At 50.6% G+C, this 22,203-nt stretch overlaps 1 protein-coding gene across 1 annotated transcript in view; it reads left to right on the forward strand.

The window, feature by feature from the left end:
* The window catches only part of LOC122481038 (neuroblastoma breakpoint family member 6-like), a 30,100-nt gene extending 10,353 nt beyond the window's left edge, over positions 1–19,747 (forward strand). The window contains 12 exon segments of the mRNA XM_043576010.1: positions 2,654–2,868; positions 3,893–3,953; positions 4,789–5,003; positions 5,996–6,047; positions 6,833–7,008; positions 8,065–8,116; positions 8,957–9,132; positions 10,192–10,243; positions 11,030–11,211; positions 12,791–13,030; positions 15,239–15,453; positions 18,582–19,747. Of these exon segments, the coding sequence (XP_043431945.1) occupies positions 2,654–2,868; positions 3,893–3,953; positions 4,789–5,003; positions 5,996–6,047; positions 6,833–7,008; positions 8,065–8,116; positions 8,957–9,132; positions 10,192–10,243; positions 11,030–11,211; positions 12,791–13,030; positions 15,239–15,444 (1,627 nt within the window). The 3' untranslated portion in view covers positions 15,445–15,453; positions 18,582–19,747.
* The last annotated feature ends 2,456 nt before the right edge of the window (positions 19,748–22,203 follow it).

The following is a 22,203-nucleotide window of genomic DNA, read 5'->3' on the forward strand; positions in this document are numbered from 1 at the left end:
ACAGGGGAGGGACAGAGAGAGAGAGAGATCCAGAATCTGAAGCAGGCTCCAGGCTCCGAGCGGTCAGCACAGAGCCCGACGTGGGGCTCGAACCCACGAAGCGCGGGACCATGACCTGGGCTGAAGTCAGATGCTTAACCGACTGAGCCTCCCAGGCGCCCCACTGATGACATTTTAACAATATTTGTTCCTCAGATCCAGGAGCATGGATTGTTTTTCCATTTTTGTGTGTGTGTCTTCAATTTCTTTCATAAGTTTTCTACACTTTACAGCTTTTTATAGTGACAGCAAATCTTTTACCTCTTTGGTAGGTTCATTCCCATGTATTTTGTGGTTTTCAGTACCCTAGTAAATGGGATCAGTTCCTTGAGTTCTCTGTCTGCTGCTTCATTATCGGTATACAGAAATGCAAGCAATTTCTGTACGTTGACCATATTCCAGCGAATTTGCTGAATCCATGCATCAGTTCTAGCAGTGTTTTGGGGAGTCTTTCCGGTTTTCCATGTGGCGTATCATGTTGTCTACAAAGAGTGAAAGTTTGACTCTTTCCTTGCTGATTTGGATGCCTTTTATTTCTTTTGCTGTCTGGTTGCTGAGGCTAGGACTTTCAACACTATGTTCAACAACAGTGGTGAGAGCGGACCTTCTGTCGTGTTCCTGACCTTAGGGACCTCAGGTTTTCCCCACTGAGGTGATATTAGCTGTGGGTCTTTTGTAATCGGTATATATGATCTTGAGGTATGTTCCTTCTATCCCTACTTTCTTGAGGGTTTTCTCAAGAAAGGATGCTGGATTTTGTCAAAAACGTTTTCTGCATTGATTGAGAGGATCATGTGGTTCTTATCCATTTTTTATTCATGTGATGTATCAGGTTGATTGATGCGCAGATATTAACACAAACTTGCAGCCTAGGAATAAATCCCCCCTCCCCCGATTGTGGTGAATAATTCCTTCTGTTTTTTTTTTTTTTTTAATTTTTTCTTCATTTTTGAGAGGCAGAGGGAGACAGAGTGCAGGTGGCGGAGGGGCAGAGAGAGAGGGAGACCCAGAATCCGAAGCAGGCTCCAGGCTCTGGACTGTCTGTACAGAGCCCAATGGGGGCCCAAACTGACGAACCTTGAGATCATGACCTGAGCCGAAGTCGGACGCTCAACCGACTGAGCCACCCAGGCACCCCGTGAATAATTCTTTTAATATATTGTTGGGTGTGGGTGGCTAGTATCTTGTGGAGAATTTTTGCATCTGTGTTCATCAGGGAGATTGGTCTGCAAGTCTCCTTTTTAGTGGGGTTTTGGATGGTTTTGGGGTCAAGTTAATGCTGGCCTTGTAGAATGAGTTTGGAAGTTTTCCCCCCATTTCTATTTCAAACAGCTTCAGAAGAATAGGTACGGACCCTTCTTTAATGTCGGGTGCAATTCCCCTGGGGAGCCATCTGGCCCTGGACTGTTGTTTGCTGGGAGTTTTTTTATTGCTGATTCAATTTCTCCACTTGTTATGTATGTATCTGTTCAAATTTCCTATTTCTTCCTATTGCAGTTTGGGGAGTTTATATGTTTCTAGGGATTTGTCCTTTTCTTCCAGATTGCCCCATTTGTTGGCATATAATTGCTCATCATAATGTCTTCTTTTTTGTGTGTATTTCTGCAGTGTTGGTTGTGGTCGCTTCACTTTCACTCCTGAGTTTATTTATTTGGGCCCTTTCCTTTTTCTTTTGATAAAGCTGGCTAGGGACTTACCGATAATGTTAATTCATTCAAAGAAGCAGCTCTTGGTTTCATTGATGTGTTCCGTTTTATTTTACTTCCATATCATTGACTTCTGATCTCATCTTTATTATTTCCCTTCTTCTGCTGGTTTTGGGCTTCATTTGCTGCTCTTTTTCCAGCTCCTCTAGGTGTAAAGTTAGGTTGTGTATTTGAGACTTTTCTTCCTCTTTTACGAAGGCCTGGATTGCTATATGCTTCCCTCTTATGATCGCCCTTGCTGCATCCCAGAGGTTTTGGACTGTCGTGTTTCATTTTCATTGGCTTCCATGTATCATTCACTCTGTGTCCAATAAATATCATTTATTAGGCTGAAAGTCACCAAATTGAAGTGAACAATTTGTGGCATTGGCCACATTCACAATGTTGTGGGATCACCACCTCATTTGCCTGTAACACAGTCACCTCCTGAGGGATGACAGCTTGTCGGTCATGTTTTCCTTCAGACAATGCTGTCCTCTTGACCCTGCCGTTCTCCTGACCTGTGTAGTCCACACCAGCTGTCCTGTCCACATTTCTGTGGCTGGCGCTGGGTCCATGCACAGCACGATGCACACCGTGTAGGTTCCCGGGAAATGGCTGTGCCGCAGCGAGGGGCTGAAGGGACATCTCTCTGACGGGTGTTGAGGAAGACACCTGGCTTTGTTTACAGAAGAAGGAGTGCAAAGGAGGTCAAGGAGCCTCCCCGACACAGAGGAGCCTCGTTTTACCTTCTTCTTTCCTGTCCTTTCCTGTCTTTACCTTTTACCTGTCACAGGCAGGGCCCCACACACGTGCCGGAACGTGGCCTTGAGGGCTCCTTGCGGAAATTCTCACAGAAACGTCCGTGAAAGCTCTTAGAGAATCTATTCAACTCTGTGTTTTAAAATTTTCTCTATGTCCCACCTTAGGCAATATCATATCCTGATTAAAGCTCAGGCTGCAGAGCTGACCCAGTTGTGGCAGAAGTTACGGGAAGGGAGAGAAGTTTCTGAGCCAGTCGATCAGCACCTCAAGGACCTCCTCACCCACGACGACCCCGAGCGTTCCCAAGGCCAGGGCTTCCGGGAGCAAGTGGCCGAGGGACGCAGGCTGGCAGAGTGCCTTGCCCGCCAGCTCAGCCCCGGTAAGGCGGCCACAGGCCCTGAGTGCACTGAGCTGCTCCGAGGTCCTGGGCTCCCCAGACATCTCCCGCCTCCCCTCACGTTGTTGGCAGGCGCTGTCTTGGTTTCCATGTGACACCTGGGGCCACCAGAGGACCCGGACTAGCAGGTGGGAAAGGAGAGGAGAAGTGCACAGGGTGGAGGTCACGGTGCTCCACCCATCTGTGTCCTCCCCGAGGGAACTGCCTTTAGGGCAGGAGACAGCCTCCACCAGTGTCAGAGCCCAGAAGGGAGGACGAGGAAGGAGGCAGCTTGTTCGAGTGCAGGGAGCCCTGAGCTAAGCGGGCAGTTCCAGGCTCCCGCCCAGGAGCTGTCTTTATGAACTGTGGGCGAGAGAGTGATCTTCGCTTTCTCCATTACTGTCTCCTCATCTATCTATCAAGTAACCTGTCATAGCTGTGGTGATCACATGCGGAAAGTTCACGAATGCGCTTCAGGAAAAATAAAGCCCCTGACTGTGTGGAGGTGAATGAGGTATTGGATGTAGTAGGCCTTGGAGGCGGAACGTCGTTTAGACTGAAACACTTTTCATACAGACGGCCCGTCCATAACACTGACGTCCACTTGGGGACCCGTGAGTCCACATGTGGAGGGACTTGGGACCGGGTGATTGTGCTGTCCTCGGGGCAAGGAGGAGACTCTACGTGAGCACTGGGAGCACACAGGGCCTGTGCCTGTGGCATGACTGTGGCACCTGCAAGACACTGTTCGCAGAAGTCAGATCGAAACTGGACAGGCATCCACGGATCTGGACAAGAGACAGTTTAAACTTTTGCCCAGTCTCAGTCATGGTGAGCCTCCGAATCAGAGACACTCCCTGCTGGATCTGAAATCCATACCGCAACGGTTCTCAAGGGCAGTGCCCTGGAGCTTCAGAACAAGAGTTAGTCATGCATAGATAATTATGTCGCTAGGGCATATAAGCCACTGTGTTTATAGTGGTGATGTGGGAGCTCGCTGACGGGAGATTTCTGAATTTCTTTGCAGAAGATGAGGAGAAGGAGGAGGAGGAGGAGGATGAACAAGCAGAAGAATCCCTCACCACCAGGTAACAATGAATACTGGGGACCCGGTAATGTGTGGGTGAAAAAGGATAGGGACTCAGAAAGAACAGTAGGTGCGGTCACAAGAGTCCAGGTGGCAGATGCAGGGATCAGCAGAGCTGCAGATGGTAGTGATTGAATTCCCTCAGCGGCAAATGGCCCTGTTCCCTCGGTTGTCTGCTGTCGTGGGGCTGCTTGTCTGGGGAGCCCCAGATGAACTCAGCAGCCTTAGGATTCCCCGTACGCACAAAGTACCCGTTCTCTCCTGTAAATGAACACCAGGAGGAGACGCATCTCTACACAGTTCTCAAAGGTCCCTGGTAGGAAGGTAACCAGCAAAGGAACTGATAGACACACAGCTGGCAAAATTCACACGGCATTACCTAACCAAAACCAAAAAGTTGGGGTGTCATGTGACACTATGAATAGAAAAGTGCCTGGAGGGCACAAGTTTCTGCAGGGCACAGTGACTCAAGAGCTGTAACCGCTTGATCAGTCTATGTTAAATTCAACATGACTCAGGCACGTGGCGGTTGCCCCTGGCATGGACTCCCATTGGTCCTTCGTCTCGTGACTGTACCATACTGGGATGGTCGAGTCTCATTCCTCATTGCTCGTTATGTGGCCAGTGGACTGAGTATCTATCTGTTGTTGCTTCTCTCCCACCCCTTCCTGGCCACACTCTGCCTCTTGTAGGATAACCTTTTGTCTCTCAAGGCTATGGTCCCTTTCCTTTCTGCGACCACTCCCTTGCCTCCCATCCACACCAGCTAGGTAGCAAGCCATGGTGTCTGATCCTCCTGGTTTCCTCTTCTGTCGTTCTTGCCCCACCTGGCACAGCATGGAGCTTCCGGAAGCTGAAAAGAAGGAAGTCCTCCAGGACACGCTGAATGAATGTGTTTTGACACCTTCCATTGGCCAAGAAGGGCGTGACTGCTACCAGCCTTACAGGGATGGCACGTTCCCATCGGATAAACAGGAATTCGGCTCTGCTCTGCATGTAGCCTGTGAATGCTCCCATTCCAAAGGGGATGAAACTCCACCCAGTTCCCCAGGTAGGGTGCATAATCTTTGTTTGCACACACCCTGTGTAGACTACGAGATTTAACCCGCAGAAGTGGACCATGTACTCACAGACAGTTTCCATCCAGGCTCTAGGACTGAGTTTGAAATAAGACATTCCATGAGTCAGTGAGCTTTGTTCGATTCATGTCTAAGCCATGGCACTTTTGTGTCTGAGCCGCCGCCCATCGCTGCTCTGAAGGTGGTCCTGCCAGACTCCTATACCTCTCTACCCCAGGCACAGGAGGTCGCTATCAGACCTCCAAATTTTGGATTAATCTCTTATCTCTCTTGCCAGGCTCTGATTTCCATCCTTGAACCATGTTTCTGAATATCTATGGCCACCCAAGGCTGTTGGAAGCCTTTTCTATATCATAGGAAATGTCACGATCCAGGTTCACTGTCTCTACCTGGTCTGTCTCTTCCTTTTCTTCTTGTCTCAAGTCAGCTGAGAACCAGGACAGGACTACGTCTATCATACGTTGTATGTTTCTCTGCAGCCAGGCAGGGCCCTGGAACTTCCCGACCCCATGAACGGCCCCTGGTGCTTTGCAGCTTTGAAGATTATTCTGCTTTGATGGTGTGTAGATTCCAATGGTCAGTTTAATCTCAACGGCTGATTCCTCAAAACCATTAGCCTGAAGCATTTCAAATGGAAAAAGCCTGAATATTGCAGCAATGGTCTAGGAAGCAGCCAGGTCCTTCCCCAAGATCTCTGGGAAAAAGGATAAATTTTCTGTGTGTGTTGACCTGTCTTAGGACACTGTGATCATGGCCTGTCATATCAGGGACATTTATTTGCTCAAGAAAGCAATCCCAGTGATTTTTTTCCAGGGCCCTACTGAATCCCTCCTGAATGATTTCTCTCACAATTGCCTGTTATGACTGTGCTTCTATTTCTGTTTTCTGCTACACGGCACATGGGAGTGAGCATTTGTGGAGGGGAATCTGCCTAATGGAACTCTTTCTCTTCATTTATTTGCAGACAACCAAATGGGTCACGAGGGGCTGAAAGGGCGAGAGTCAGATGCCCCCAGGTAATTCTGAATACTTGGGGGCTGGGGAATCAGTGGTGGCGTCAGCAGACCTCAGAACCAAGGAAAGGCAGAAAGTGCTGGATAGAACCATGTTATCCATTCGGTCGATGGCCAATTATCCGCTTTCACAATGGTTTCTGTTTTCATTGTGGTACTTGTATCGCTCCCATTTCTTAATTACGACTCAAGTTGAGTAACACACAGTCAGCTGGCCCAGGTGAGCTAAAGGCACAGGGATTCCTGCACTCACCATTCTCCCCAGCATTCGAGAGAAAGGCAATCTACTTGCTGCCCCGTTCGATTTAGCAGGTGGGCATGTATTTCAGAGCAAGAATGTACTTAGACTAAAATGTGCCATCATGCCGTGATATTGAGAGAGACAGGCCTTCATGGCATGAGAATTCTGAGACAGTAGCCGGCCCCCGAAGCTGCACGCACTGGGCCACTCCATGCAGGACTCAAGGGCATTTGAACGGAAGGGAGGGAGCCACTGCTGTCCTGTGACTCTGTGTGTTTGAGTCAGGACTGGATGGCACGGTGCTCATTCAGGCTCTTTCCTCATCAGCTTGCTAGGTGGCCAGTGTAGAGAGCACTTACTGTCCTTTCTGTCTGCCGCCCCTGTGACAGACACACCCTGTCCCACACAAAAAGAAGAGTTGTTTCTCTCATTAATGAGGCACTCTCTTTGCTTTTGTGAAAATGCCTTTTGCCTTCCATCAAAGCCAGACAGGACGTAGGATTTCAGATCCCTCTTTGGTTAATCTTCAGTTTTGCCCCTGCCTCAGGCTCAGTAGACTGCTGCTAGAGGTGGTGGAGGAGGAAATCACATGGGACTCTCTGGATGAACGCTACTGGACATATTCGGTTCTTCCTGACCTGTCTGACTCCTACTGGCCTTACAGGAGCACCGCCATCTTCTTCCCTGAGGAACTGGAAGTCTCTTCTGCTCTGGAAATGGCCAGTGAGTACTCCGCTGTCAGGGTGATCAAGCTCCAGCTGGACTGCCCCGTACATCTCCTGGTCTTTGTGCCCCACACCTGTGCTGTGCTGAGAGAGCTCATCCCTGTGTGCAGGCCCTGTACACACATCTTGATCTGAGCCAGGCTCCAGGATGGATGGAGTTTCAAGCACAGACATCATGTGGGTCAGGGAACTCTTCTCCCTTCCTACTCCCAGGACATGCCCATGTCCCCTGGGCTTCACTGTCAGGTCATTGGACCCAAGGGCGGCATGACAGATACGACTCGCCTCAGCAACACGACCATAGAAGGTGTCTGTCAGACCTTGGATGCAATGCCTCTTCTCAGCTTTCATGCTCCACATTTCATCTCTGAGCCAGGTCCTTTAAGAATCCATGCCTGCCACAGTCAGTCGGAATCCTTGTCCAGGGTGAAAGATGTAACCTTGGCTTTCCTGTTCTTAGCCTCATTCTCTATCTCTTTGCTTTGGCTTGTCTTCCTAAGCCTCGTCTGAAAACCCACCCTACTAGGTGCCTCTACTGTTAGCTCGTTTGTGTGTTTCCAGGAGTAGAGCTGTGCGTTGGCATTCCCTCATCACAGGAATTGCGCCAAGGTTTCTGTGTCGCTCAAAGACTCATTTTAATTTGAGGCTTTGTACTTGCACGCTCTCTGTTCCATCTCAGTGTATAAATTCCACTAAGCCGTCACCAGCCAGGTATCTCACGAGAGAAGGCTGAAAACTGCACGTATCCTTTTAGAAGGTAGAGAGGCCAGGTCCCCAGAATCTGTGTGAAAAAGAGAACTGAAAGTGTTTGCACAGACTCAAAACAGAGGAACTTGTGATGATGATCTCTTGGAGAGAGCAAATTTCTCCCAGTGGCTCAGGCCAGGAAATCAAGCCAGTTGTCACACTATCTGAGATACCCTGAAATATTTCTCACTCAACCTGTGCTCTCATTGAGCATCGCTGAGTCCCCGGGTGGCACCGAACACTGGGTTACTAATGTGCAAGCAGGGATCTGTTTAACGTGACTGGCCCCGTCTGTATTTATTTGCAGAAAATCACACCCATCAAGAGGAGGAACAAGACCAAGACCTGACATGCGCCAGGTAAGTCTGAGGAATCATGGGATTTTATTTCAGTGGTTCAACTCTACATTTCACAGGAAAAACAGAAACCGCCAAATTTACCTATTTCATCCATTCTCCAGTCTCAGAATATCTTTTTTGGCCATGACGTGTGTCTTCATGTATTATGTGGATAAGTTCCTTTAATGATCCCTCAGTTTCGATAACGGGCAGTCAGTTGAAGTAGGTGAATTGTCACTCCCTGAGGTGCTCTGTATTGCCCTGATCTCTCCTTTGGGAAACACCAGAGTGACAGACGTGTCTACTTCTGTCTCTCTGGTGTTACCTCTTTGAGGATCTGCTGTAGCAAATGGATAACTGCCAAAAAATCAAAAAACCTCACGTGATGTCACGATAGTAAGAGAAAGAGTCCTTGAAGATGCAAATCTCTCCATGTGGATGATGCCTTTTAACATGTGTTCACTTAGCCACTGAATGTATATCAACAAAATTTATGCAAAAGGGTTGAACTCATGTTTAGGATTCTCCATGTGTGCTGTGAGTCATGACATCCATTCCACAGTAGTTCAGTTTGGTGCACAGAAGTTGGTTCTGTGGCCAGTGCCCTGAACACCTCTGTTGTGTGTGTGTGTGTGTGTGTGTGTGTGTGCGCGCGCGCGCGTCTCCCTGTCTCTCCCTCTCTGCCTCTCCTGCCCCCATAGCATCCCCACTGTGCCCCTGAAACAGGAAGATAGTTTTCCCTGTCAATAATGGGGTTGCCCCTACGTTATGACTACACTTCTCGGCTCCCCGTGAAAACCAGTAAGATGCTGTGGTGTCTACTTTTCCTGTTTTAATCTTCAGACCTCCCCTCCCCACCAGGTTCTGCAGGGAGCTGCAGGCGAATGCAGAGCAGGATGTCCAACAGGACTCACTGGATGAACGCTATTTGACTTACTCAGCTCTGCCTGACCTATCTGATTCCCCCTGGACACACAGGAGGGCCAACATCAACTCATATGAGGATCTGGATGTCTGTCCTGCTCTGGAAGCAGCTAGTGAGTCCTCCACTGCGAAGGTGCTAAAGCTCCAACTGGACTCCCAAGTCGACCCCATAGTTGGGTATCCCTACTCTGCTTATGTTGGAATTTGTTATCCAGGTGTTTCAGCCCTGTAGACATATGGATCTGAGTCAGGCTCTAGGATAGACTTCTAAGCACAGACATCAGATGCATCAGGGCCCTGCCCTCTGTTCCTCATCTCAGGCCATGCCTGTGGCTCCTGACACAAGTCAGGACATTGGGGTCAGGACGGGTGTGACAAACTCACACTCATCTGTGAGGCACACGCAGAGTAGTCTGTCTTGTTCCTGATTTCCACACACTGTGTCTCCTCAACTGCCATCCTCTCACTTTCATCCCAAACAATATTCCTTGAAGTTTTGTGCCTGTCAAGGCGATGTCAGCCTTACCCATGTCTTTGGGTGTGTTGTTTCCCTGGTTTCACTGCTCTGGTCCCCAGTGTCCGTGTCCTCTGTGTTGGTTGTCTTCCCTAAGTCGTCGTCTGAGTGTCAGGACATAACCACCTCCACCATCAGCTTGCTTGTACGTTTCCCTGAAGCATAGCTGAGCCCCGGCATGGCCCCACCCCGTGCATGGCCCATGTGCCTGTGTAGCAAAAGGGATCACGGACAAAAGATTTCCTTTGATTTGAGGGTCTGCAGATTCCGTGCATCAGTCTGGCCTCTGTAGAAATTCCCTAAAACCCTGCCACCTAGAGTATCTCATGAGGGAAGCTAGTGAGAGAAGTTTGCAGTACGTTTTGAGAATGCAGGTAAGCCGTTCCCCGGAATCTGCGGTAAAACAGAGGTTGACCTCTGCAGACGGACTGTTGAGATGGGGCTCTACCAGATCAGGGAAATCCTGCCCGATGCTTTAGGAAAGCTAGCCAAGGCATGTTCCCAAGGCATTGCTTGAGGCCTCTTGGATTATTTCTCTCAATGCCCTGCTGCCCAACTAAGGACATTAGTGCCCGTGTGCTAGTTGCGTGGGACACTTAATTTTCATGTCCAAGTGCTGCTCTGTTTATGTGACTGGCCGGTCTGTATTTACTTGTAGACAATCATAATGATCTTTGCGATGAAGAAGACCAGGACCCGACATGCCCCAGGTAACTCTGAAGAATCATGGGCTTTAATTCAGTGGTGACATCTGGGGATCTCAGATCTAGGCCAATCTAGAAAGAGCTAAATGCACCTATTTCATCCCTTCCGACACCCACAAGGTGGTCCTTCAGCAAGGTCCTCTGTGTCATGTGGTACTCGCATAGGCCCCGTTATTAATCCCTCTCAAATGGAGTATCTGCCGTCCACTGACGCAGGTGGACTAAGCAGTCCCAGGATGCCTTGCACTCTCCCGGTCTCTCCTCGTATTAGGTCCCGTGTAAGATGCACAGCTCTCTCTGCTGGTTGCCATTAGCACATTGGCGGGCATTCACAGCAAGGATGGTTTTAGGAAAACAGTTTTCCCGTCTCAGTATTTAGACACGTCGGCCTTGGGCCCACGAGATATCCAGGAGTCTACAATGCTGCCTTAGCCTGGGGTTCTCTTGGTGCTTTGTGTAAATGTCCACACAGTGTATGCCAAAGTGTTGATGGTGCTTTATCGTCTTCTGGTGTGCTGTGGGTCATGACTGTTGTGCCCTGGGGTGGTTCCCACTCCTGCCCCATAAGCTGGCGCTCTGGCCATGCCCTGAGCACCTGCCTGTCCCCATCCCCCCCCCCCCCCGCACCTATCCGGGTGCACCCACACTGTGGCCCAGCTGCAGGCAGACTGCTTCATTTCCCTTTGTGGGGATCCCGCTTGTGTTCTGTGACCAGTCCCTCCGCCCTGCCCTCAAAACTAGCTGGCACTGCATGTTGACTAAACCTTCTTTCTGCATGTCTCGTCCTCCCAGCAACACCAGGCTCTGCAGGGAGCTGCCAGTGGCCCCAGAGGATGAAGTCCCACAGGACTCAGTGGGGGAATGCAATTTGACTGCTTCTGTTGGCCATGACCTGTCAGACACCTATAGGCCTTATAGGAGTGCCTCATTGACCTTTGACAAACAGGAAGTCTTCTTGGGCGTGGATGTAGATGGTGAGTCCTGTTCTTGTGAGGGGCACGAAGTTCCTGCTGGGGCCCCAGGAAGCCTGTCCTCTGTGTCTTCAACAACCTGAATCGGCTGAGAGTTGCATCCCTGCCAACAGGCCCCGTAGGCTCGTACCGGTTTGAACTCTGCTCTCGGATTCACTCTTTGAAAGGCATCCTGTGGCTCAGAGCCCTTTCCTTCCTTCTGTCCCAGGCTGGCCTCTGTCCCCCGGCCCCGTCCAACATGCAGGCTGTTGGTACCAAGTGAGGCTCGAGAGGAGAAATGGAGAAAAGGGAAAAAACGGTTCAGAATCTCAGCCACCGCTATCTTACCCGGAGACAGCTGGGTGACAGTCCTCCTTTGTTTTTTCCTGATTTTGTTTTGTTCCAAAAGGAGACCACTGCTACTTGTGCAATTCTGCTGCCAATTGTATTTCTTGTGTGGCTTCCTACAAACTCCCTGGCTTTCCACACAGGTTTGTGGTCAGCTCCACATTGGCTGCATCTGTTAAATCGTTGCTGAGCTGCTAGTTGTTTCTCCTGGGGCGCCCGCCTCCCTGTGTACCAGAGCACCCAGTTCTACCCAAATGATCTGAAACAGTTGTAAATGCAAAGAGAACAGTTGCTAGACGCCCCCAACGACCCCTGTGACCCTGCAGGAGTGCCAGCTCCTACCCTGTCAGTGCACTTTGTGGTGTGAGCAGAGCCAGGGCTCATCCAGCCCCTCCAGGAGCTCAAGGTCTGCAGGAGACGCTCCATGAAAAGCAATCAGAGCTGAGAGGTCCCAGACGATTTCTGTTCTCACTAGGGGTCCCATGGTGGCTCTTCACTTGGCTGCCTGGCACCCTGGTAACCCTGCAGAGCTCTGTGTCAGAGACCCTGACAGCCAGGTCTGGGTTTCCATGGGGGCAGGGATGGGACAGGTTAAGACGCGTCTCAGGAGGGTGATGCGTGTGACATGGCCTTGCATTAAGCCTGGGCCATGAGAGGCTATGAGGATGGGCGGAGATGAATGAAGGCAGCGTCTCCATTATGCACAGTCCGTCCCCGATGCAGGTTCTGGTGGGAACGTGGGAACAGTGTGTGTGGGCTGTGATTGCCGCAGGGGGCGCCCCAGGAGGGCTGCCCTGCCCCAGCCTCCCTGCACTGGGACCAGCCAGGGAGAAACAGGCATCTGAAGCCTTGAGGCCAAATTCTGCCCCTCTTCTTTTTTCTTTTGGGGCACATATCAGCAGTACTTTCTCGTTCTGCCCTGAGGCCTCTCTAGAACCTTCTCTCTAGGCTGTAGGACGAAGGGTACTACTACAGAATAATAGGCATGAGCCCGCCTCCCATACAAAGCCGTCTGGACTCCAGGGGGTGACCTTCCCTTCAGGGACTTTGCGTCCTGGACACTTGCCATCTCAGCATGCCCAGGCACACAACGGTGACATCGCCTTCGTATCCATGATGTCTGCCTTTGTACCTGCTCACTGGCTGGTCTCACAGACGGTGGGGGACGAGGCGGGAGGACATCACAAATGGAAGTTCTGGCAGTGCTGAGTTAAGAAAACTGGGGTTTGTCCATTGAAGTGTCTTCTTGCTTCAGCCCCGATGCAGGTGCCCGGTCCCCAAGGGCCATCGAGTGGAAACTTGACTTTCCCAAGGACGGAGGTGCAAGCTTCACAAGCACCGCCACAGTCAGATACCCAGGTGGCCAATTCTGTGCCAGGGCAGCCGGACCAGCAGTTGGCTTGTGGTGACCGCAGAGCCAGGCTCCGCCCCTCCCCCGCCATCAGGAGACTGGCAGCCACGATGGTTTCTGGGAGCCAACGGCCGCTCTTCCAAGGTGAGAGGTGCGGGGGGGAGTAGGAAGCTCTAGTCACAGGGTTGTGGGCGCAGGCAGCAATGGGGCCTCTTGCAGGCTTGCTTTGCCCAGCTCCAAACTCACAACGCTCCAGCTCCAAAGAGCTTGGGGGTGAGGGTCAGCTCTGTCTGCCCAGGTGCCATGGTTTCAGCCTCCTGGCTGTTTACTGGCCACGTTATTCATCAACTCATGTATGTCCCCCTCGGTCCCTTCATCTGAAACCATTGAAAATGGGATCTCCATCCCATCAATGCTGGGAGCAGGAAGCTACATAATTTCCAGGGACCCAAGTGAGCAAAATGGCTTGAGAACATCGATGAATCTGTAATGCGTAATTCTTGTGGCTTTGTGGCGTCTGAACACTTGGAAAATGGTTCCATGGCATTGTTTCACGTGTGCCAGAGCTGTCCTTACCTGGCTCCGCTTTCGCTGGACCCCATCTTCCCGGACTCTCTCAGCAAGGCTTGTGGGCCAGTGTTTGCTCTCCTTCAACATCCATCAGGCAGCCGATATTCCCTGTTAGGCGCTCACAGTAACGGTGGAAATACTGGCCCCACGACAGTTTCCCATGCATTTGCCTGGTTTCCCTTCTCTGCAACTATAAGGGGCCAGTTTCCTAAAGTGCACACTCTGTTCTCCGATACTTCACCTAGTTCCTCTTGTCCCCTCTCATCTCCACGAGCACGTCCCCAGCTTTGTTGTCATCAGGATCCGCGTCAGCTCACATTTCATGAAGACCGAGCGTTTCAGCGTTCCCCTGGGTTGTGTCGTCTTTACCCTCCCACCCTTGGTGTCCCCTCCTGGAGCCTGGGTCTCCTTCTTCAGGCACCAACTTCATCTGTGAAAAGAGGAGACACAGTTCCCAAGTGAGGTGATGAGGGCGCAGCCCTGTCGCCCCGTGGAGATGCTCCAGAGGACGCCTCAGTGGGAGTTCAGGGAAGCACAGCCCTGACAGGTGGCTTAGGACGGGAGATTCTTACTGTCTTCTCCCTCTTGCCTCTCTGCCACTTCTCCCTGACTCCCGTGGTCCCGGCCCAGACTCTCCTGCTGGCTCAGTCCCTCTCTGTGGCTCACCTTCCCCACAGGCCTCAGCAGGAAACGGGGCTCCATGCCAGACTTTTGTCCAAGGAGGGTTTCTTAGTCCATTCAGGCTGTGATAACAAAAATGCCATAGACCGGGTGATTTAGTCAGAGCAGAGATTTGTGTCTCCCGTTCTGGAGGCTGAGTAGAACCAAAATCGAACAGTGGCACATTGGGCGCCTGGTGGTACCTCCTTCCTGCTGATGTGTGGCCGCCTTCTTGCTCTGTCCTCACAGGGTGGAGGGGTGAGGGAGCTCTGTGGGGTCAATTTCATAGGGCACAGATCCCTTTCATGGGGGGATCTGCCTCCCATAGGCCCACCCCACCCAGCATCACGTTGGCAATTGGGTTTCCACAGATGAATTTGGAGGAAGACAAACTATCACTCTGGGGCAGGTGGTTTTACTCTGTTTGATTCTCAGCCTGTAATTCTTCCTCGGTGCTTAAAAGGTCACCTGTTTCTTGCCACAACTCTTCTCATCCTTCTCAAGTTTGTATATATTTTCCACTTGCAACTGACTGAAGAGTGTTTAGAACTTTATGCTCGATGTCCCCCAACCCTTAACTGCCCGTTTACTCAATTAGATAAGAATGTGCTTATAGACACACATATTACGTCTTACGTCACACACATTACGTGTATTCGGTGTGTATGCTCTGCATAGTGTACATATATGAAATATATCAAATATTGGGGCGTGTTCTGTAAATTCCCCAGCTTTGGTTTCCCCGGTGACTCTCAAAAGGCTTGCCTTCAACTTTGACTCCTCCCTTGAATAGGACAGCCTCTTTCGAGCACCACCTCCTGGCCTTTGTCTCTTCTTTGTCAGAACTGTGTGTTTTGACCAATTCGACTTTTCTCAGTTTCACTTTTGGCGCTGGGGGCATGTTGGCCTCCCCGCGCTCTTATCCTTACAGGGTAGCGTGAGAGAGGTCAACAACACAGGCTGTAATCAAAGCGTGTCCCTCGGCACCCCTCACACGTGAACTTCCCGATGGCCTTTCTCGTCCTGCCCACCGTCCTTATTCGATGTCAGCGTAGGTAGAGGATTTAGTCACAGGAAGATCACGACTAACAGTGGATCCTGTTGATGTGCTTTTATTTTCAGAGCAGGGTTTGGAAGCTTCCATGGGTGTGAAGATCCCTCCCAAGCTGGAGGGTGACGCTGCTGAGGGCTCGGTGGCCAACCAGTGTGCAGGTCAAGTCTTTGGCCACGTTAATGCCCTGGGTGTGATGAAACAGAAGATGATCAAGAGAAAAGTGCAGTTCGGCGAGGGCAGACTCGCGTGCAGATTCCGTGGCATTCAAGCTTAGGGCACAGAGGTAATGGCGTCCGTGGCTCTTGGAGTATGGATTCCTGTTGCTGTGTTAGATTATAGCTCCTCCCACACCCCAAACTGTTTTTCTCTTCCTCGTTTGGTCCCTCCGCCAGCTGCCGCTGCCTTTGACTGGTCCTGCCTCTGACTGGTCCTGCCTCTGTCTGGTCCTGCCTCTGTTTGCCACGGGGACTGCCACCCTGGGGGCCCTCCCATCTCCATCAGCTGTGGCATGTGAGCTGTGCTGTGTCCCCACGGGGGCTGTCCTGGGGTTCCCTCTCCCATGTCCTCACGGCCACGGGAATTAGGCCCCACGGCCCCCCTCAGCAGACCGGCATCATTTACACGTGTGGCCAAACACATGGCACTCTGGCACAAGGCACCCACTTTCCTGGCTTCTTTGACTTCCTTCCTTGCTTCCCCAGCTCCATGACCTCTTTCTCCCAAAGCATGGTCTTTTTTTTCCCTTAATTTTTCTTTTAAAGTCATTTATTTTCAGAGAGACAGAGACTGCACGAGTCGGGGAGGGGCAGTAAGAGAGGGAGAGGGTGGGAATCCCAGGCAGGCTCCAGGCTCTGAACTGTCAGCACAGAGCCAGATGCAGGGCTTGAACCCTCAAACTGTGGGCTTGTGACCTGCGCCAAAACCAAGAGTCAGACGCTTCACCGACTGAACCACCTAGACGCCCCATCAGGAACATCGTCTTAATGTCTCTTGCACATGGCTTCTCCTCTGGGGTGTTTCCGGGAACACGACCTAGAACGACACTTACCCCTCAGCTTCCCCACGTGAATAAGAAGTGTTAAAACTGAGGAGAAAGAGCACCCCGACAAAAACTCCATGACATCATGGGTCACCTCTGGGACTGCCACACGGCCTGCCTGGGGTCAGGTTTGTCCTCGGCCCCAGGTGAGCAGGCCTGTGCTAATGTGTGTGGGGTTTCCAGGACTCAGTGTCCACCCACACCTTGGGACCTCAAGAGAGCTGGCATCAAGTGGAGGACAGTCATGGCACTCTACAGGGACACTGGCCAAACACAGATGCAGAGGCCAGGTTTCCAACCTGCACAGACACGAGGTGTTCAGGCATCCACCTGTCTTCCCTTTTCACTGCCGTTACCTTGTCTACATGCCCAGCTGGTTCATAAAAGGATCCACCGAAAGGAACTGAGTTGATTCTCAGGCCAGAGCACATACGCGAGCATTGACTGAATTAACTCTGGGCAGCTCTGTGAAGTCCCCGCGAGATCCAGGGGAACACGAGACAATCTGTGCCTCATACAAGTCCAGCGGAGAACGGGCATTCATGGGAGGGTGTCCGAAGGAAGACCAAAATCTTTAGGGCCGGTATCGTCATGGTGGCAGAGATGAGGACAAGAACACCGTGGTCTGAAACAGAGTAGCTTCGCTAATAGTTCTAAATCACGCTGTCGTGAAAGAAACACTGACTGAGCTTTGAACTCACGTGAATGCCGTCACCCAATCCCTTGAGATTTTGATTTCAACATTCTGGGCTGGGGTGTGGTAATGGGAGATGTTTTAAAGCTCTGCTGGTATGCACCTAGGAATCAGAAGGACTGTGGAGCTATAGGATGTTCATAAGCCAGATAGAAGGATCCCGTGTGTGTGTCACTCATTTTGTGGACAAGCTGAGAATCAGCCCCTGATGGAGTTGACATTCCTCCCTCAACAGAGCCCAGAGAAAGAAGAGGACAAAGACACATGAATGAATTCGATGAATACTCGCTCTTCTGGATCCAAGTGTCTCACAATTTTTATACTAGAGGATGCAGTAAGAAAGAAATGTTGCCTAGAAACCCAGTGTAAGAACAGTCCGTCCCCTGATTACCAGTAACGGAATTCAGGGCTCTTTTTCCTCCTCGTGCAATGAAAATCACGGTTGACTCTTCACTAAAATGCGTTTCCCAGCCTCCTGACAGGTGCACTGCAGATGGAAAGGAAATGTTTTAATCAAACTTTCTCCTTATATAAAACCTCAGTAAAGAAGCTTAGGTCTCCCTCTGCCCTTTGCAGGCCCTCGTTTACATTAGGGTCAACACCGAGAGACTCTCCTCAGGGACAGTTTGGGAAACGTGCGAGAAGAACCTAGACGAGTAAAAGGAAGGCTCTTCCGTTTTCTCTGCAGAGTTCCGAGTGTGTCCACTGAGAATATTCCTAGACGTTCCCTCAGGTGTATCCTGGCGTGAGGTGCCCTGCAGGGGCTGTTGGGGTCCCTGAGCAAAAGGGGGTGAGGCCCTGGGTACACTCCCCACTCTTTTCGTCATTCCTCTTGGAGTTTCTCCCTTTGGGGTTCTTTTCGGCCCCTTTGGGGCAGGATTTCTGTGCAAAGCCTTATTTCCGTCCAGCCAAGCGGCCAACAGCGTCTACTGCCTGCCCACACCCCCAGATCGGAGGCTTTCGTCTCCCGACCCCCACAAGGATGGGAAGGGCCCGAAGCCTGGGTTTCAGTTCCAGGGTGTCAGGCACAGGTCACACGGCTACAGGTGGTCCTTATCAGCCCCTTGGCCCACGGTTCCTCATCTGCACACGGCAGGACTGAACGGGGACATCGTCTGAGGCCCCTGTTGCATCTCACGTGCTGGGGCTCATTCCATAGCCTGGCCTCCCCCTTCAGAAGACCAGGGCAGGGTGAGAAGGGGTGTGTTTGTCTGCAGAGGGCCCCCTCCTGCCTTCGGCAGTCTGTTTCTGAACGTGTGTGTCAGGGGCTAAGCACATGCCTCCGTGGGACACATGAGAAAGCCATCACTTTGCTTCTGAGGAAGGGGGTTCCAGGGTGAGGTGGCTGCTGAGGGAGGGATGGTCGGGACCTGGCAACAGCTCAGGGCAGCCTTGAGCTGGGATGCCACCAGGCACCTGCTGCGGGGAGCACAGGGGTCCCTGCATCCTACAGTGTAGGCTGGATGCAATTGAGGGGGCTATTGCTTCAGGCTTGTGGCTCTCACTCTCCCCCTCAGCCTGCCTGCAGACCCCCCTTCAGCTCCTTCTCTGCACGGGGGCTCAGCTCGCCCCTGGCCTCTGTCACCACGGAGCCATCCCTCCAGGCTCAGCCGTCAGCAGGACCTGAACAAGACTCACATTTGATTCCTCTGTCTCTCTCTCTCACTCTCTGTCTCAGATACCAAGGACTTCAGGAACTAAGAAAAGATACTCCTCATTTAAATGAAACCCCATCATAAAACCCCATCATTCTCCACTTGCTGAAAAGAACTCTAAAGCAGCAAATCAAGCTAAAGCCCAAACAGAACATGCGAGGGATCCTTTGCTGAGAATCGACATCTCGATCACAAGCCACTCTCTGGGATTTTTACTCCAAAAGTCTGGTTTCGTGAGAGGAATTCTCGCTCTTCTGACTCCAGTCGTGATAAGTCGCCGAGGCAACCAATGCCCAGACCACACGCCCTTGTGAGACACCTTCAGTCTGGCCCCTCTCCATTCCATCCTGCGGATAAGCGGAGGCTGGAGCAACGTGGCAATAGACCCCATGTCAAACTGGACATTCTGGGCCACCAGCTGGGCTGTGCCAGGAGCAGACAGCATTAAGTACGCAGCGTTCTCGCTGAAGAGGCTTAGCCTGAATCTGAGCACGAGGTAGGGATCAGAAAACTGCAGAATTTTGACCATCGAACAAGACATCGGGCCTGTCTTTCTTCAAACAGCCAGTGTCCACAGCACAAATAAGGCGACAAAAAGGAGAAGAGACATCTTGGGTTCCAAAGGACTCAGAAGATTGTGCTATCGTAATTTTGTAGTCCTTTCGAACCCCAAACATCTCCTCACCTTTCTGTGGCTGTCTCTGGTGGTGGTGACACTTCCTTGTCTGTAGGGGACAGGCCAGATGTCTGGCTTGATGGTCTACATCCTGAAGGTGTCTGATCACTTCCTCCTGATTCAATTCAGTCTGACCTTTTCCCGGGTCGTTCCCTCGTGAATGCAGTGTGTGTCCCAGCCCCGCCCACCCAGAGACCCAGAGCCTCCAGTCGGCCATCACCATCATTGTGAGAGCAGCACTGGTTGCCTTCTATGGGGGGCCTATCAGATCGTTCATGGTCTTCTGTTTGGGTGTAACATCTGAGAATGTGTGAAGATGGTCTCTCTAAAGTCTGTCTCTACAATGTTACCATCTTTTAGTGATCCCTGCAGTGTGTCACAACCGTATCTGTTTGTATGTTGGAAAAACTCTAGTTGTATCATCCTTGTGTATGTGTATTTGCTGGCATCGTGCTGTGGAAAAGAACACTCCCTCCCCGTTCTCTATCATTAAAGTGTTTATTTTGACAATCACTGGGGACTGGTGAATTATGTTTCCTTCAGGGCTCCAATCCATCACCATTGTGATGTAAATGTTCTTGGTTCTCTTCTGGTATTTAATGCTGAGTCTCTGTATCTTTTAGGCTATATTTCTTTCCCCTACGGGCAAGGGTATATATGTGTGTCTGGATGTGCATTAAAATATATTGCCTTGCTTTGTATGTTTGGTCGGGATGTAGACTGTAAATTGGTTTTCTCTCCATGGGATATAAATTAGCTTCTTTTGGTGGTGGGGAAGGTGTATGCAGCATCAGAGGTTTTGCTCTTTTTCTCGAAAATCTATTAGTTCTAGGGGTGCCTGGGTGGCTCAGTCTGTTAAGCGTCCACCTTTGGCTCAGTTAATGATCTTGCCATTCGTGATTCGAACCTCGATTCGAGGCGTCTACTGCCAGCACAGAGCCTACTTAGCACAAAGCCCACTTCATATCCTCTGTCCCCACCCCTCTGGCCTTCCCCCATGCACGTTCTCATTCTCCCTCAAAAATAAACATTAAAAAATAAACAAAATTTATATCCGTGAGGGTGGGTCTTACCATTGTCTCTTCCCCTCTGTCTCTCCCAGGCATCTATGACTCCTTCTCTGCTCCTTTCTCAATATCTTTTATTCATTTCCATTCTGTTTGATGCTTTCATTTCTATACTCAGTGTTTCCTATGATTTGGGACAAATGTTGCCCTTATAACCCTTGTCAATCAGCCTCTTTATCAGAGAATTTCCTTTCTTCAGGGTTTTTCTGAAGAAAGGTTAATTTCTTGGTTTCTCACAGGTTAATTTCCTGATTTCTCATTTCTTATTTCTTGCCCATTTCTCTTTTAACTTGTGTTTTTTTTAAAGAAGAACTTTTTTTGTTGTTTTTAGATGTTTTACTTAATTTAGAGAGAGTACAGGTAGGGAAGGGCCAGGGAGAAGAAGACAGAGGATCCAAAGCAGGCTCTGTGCTGACAGCTGCGAGCCCAATGTGGGGCTTGACCTCATGAACCATGATATCATGACCTCAGCCCAAGTCAGACACTCAACTGACTTAGCCAACCCAGGTGCCCCTTGAGTTGTGTGTTTCTTAAGTGACGGTTCATATTCTTCATATCTACAAATGCTTCGTTAGGTACATTAAATTCAGGCCAGAATGTCATTTTTTATAGTTTTCCTGGGTTTTGTGATGGCTGTAAGCTGAAATCTTTGACTGTTTCTGTTTCTGTTACCTTGGAATACATGTCTGCTATGCCACTTTCCCTTTCACGTGTCTGGGCTTTCTGGAAGGAGCAACAAAGTTCCCTGTAGGAACGAGTGAGTGCTCTGAGTGTCTGGATCTCTCTCTTTGGTGCAGTCATTCTAACAGATGTAAAGGTCTGAAGGAGAGGCGGGGTGTGCCTTCTGCTCTTAGGATCCTGTCTTCTCCCAGTAGTACCTTTCACATCTACCAGTCGCTTCATTCTTTCTCTTCACCACAAGCCTCCACAGGATGCTACCTTCACCCAGGTCTGCCCCCTTGCAGTGGTGACTGCACCTCCCCCAGAGCCCCTCCTCTGGCGCTCCACATCTTGCCACCTTCCTTCTGATCCCAGGAGCCCAAGCTGTCTTCAGCAGGCCTCAGGCACATTCTGAGCTATCCCCACTCTCTTTCTGCCATCATTCACCTGGGTTCCCTCCTGAAAAGCCCTCCCTGCTGTCCTCTCCTCTAAGTGCATGGGCTGTGCTGACCCTTCTGGGGCCTCTGGCTCCCACACCTGGCTCAATGCCAACCAGCTGGAGTCCACAGTATTCTCCGGCCCCTGGCTATTTAGGGGCCAGGTAATGAGTGGTGTTACTGACTCTCTAGGTTAATCCCTCAGCTTGGAAGTATGTGTTGAGAGATTCAGCTGTCCTTATCCTGGGAAGGCCTGTGTGATAAAGATCCTTCTTTCTCAGATGCATTTCCCAGTCTCATTGTTATTTTGAATGAAGGTCTAAGAATGTTCAAAATTATCACTCCTAATTTCCTCATGGCATTTTATTGCTCTTTTCTCAACTACCAGGCAGTATTAAATGTATGCTTACAATACTCACGCACTTGCAGGAGAAAAGGGAAAACATTTTATCAAACTTCTGAAGTATTGCCCAATATAATTAGTTTGGCAGGTGGGGAAAATCCCTGGATAAAAGATGAGTTTGGAATGTAGGTTGTGATTCAGCTGTTTCTCCAATGCTGGTCCCTGTGCAGGGAGGATGGGGCACGGCAGCACTCCTGCAGCTCCCCTGTGGAAATCACAGCCCACACACACTGTTCCCACGTTCCCACCAGAACCTGCACCGGGGACGGGCTGTGCATAATGGAGACGCTGCCTTCATTCATCTCCGCCCATCCTCATAGCCTCTCATGGCCCAGGCTTAATGCAAGGCCATGTCACACGCATCACCCTCCTGAGACATCTCTTAACCTGTCCCATCCCTGC

The sequence above is a fragment of the Prionailurus bengalensis genome, chromosome C1 (assembly GCF_016509475.1).
Source record: "Prionailurus bengalensis isolate Pbe53 chromosome C1, Fcat_Pben_1.1_paternal_pri, whole genome shotgun sequence".
NCBI lineage: Eukaryota > Metazoa > Chordata > Mammalia > Carnivora > Felidae > Prionailurus > Prionailurus bengalensis.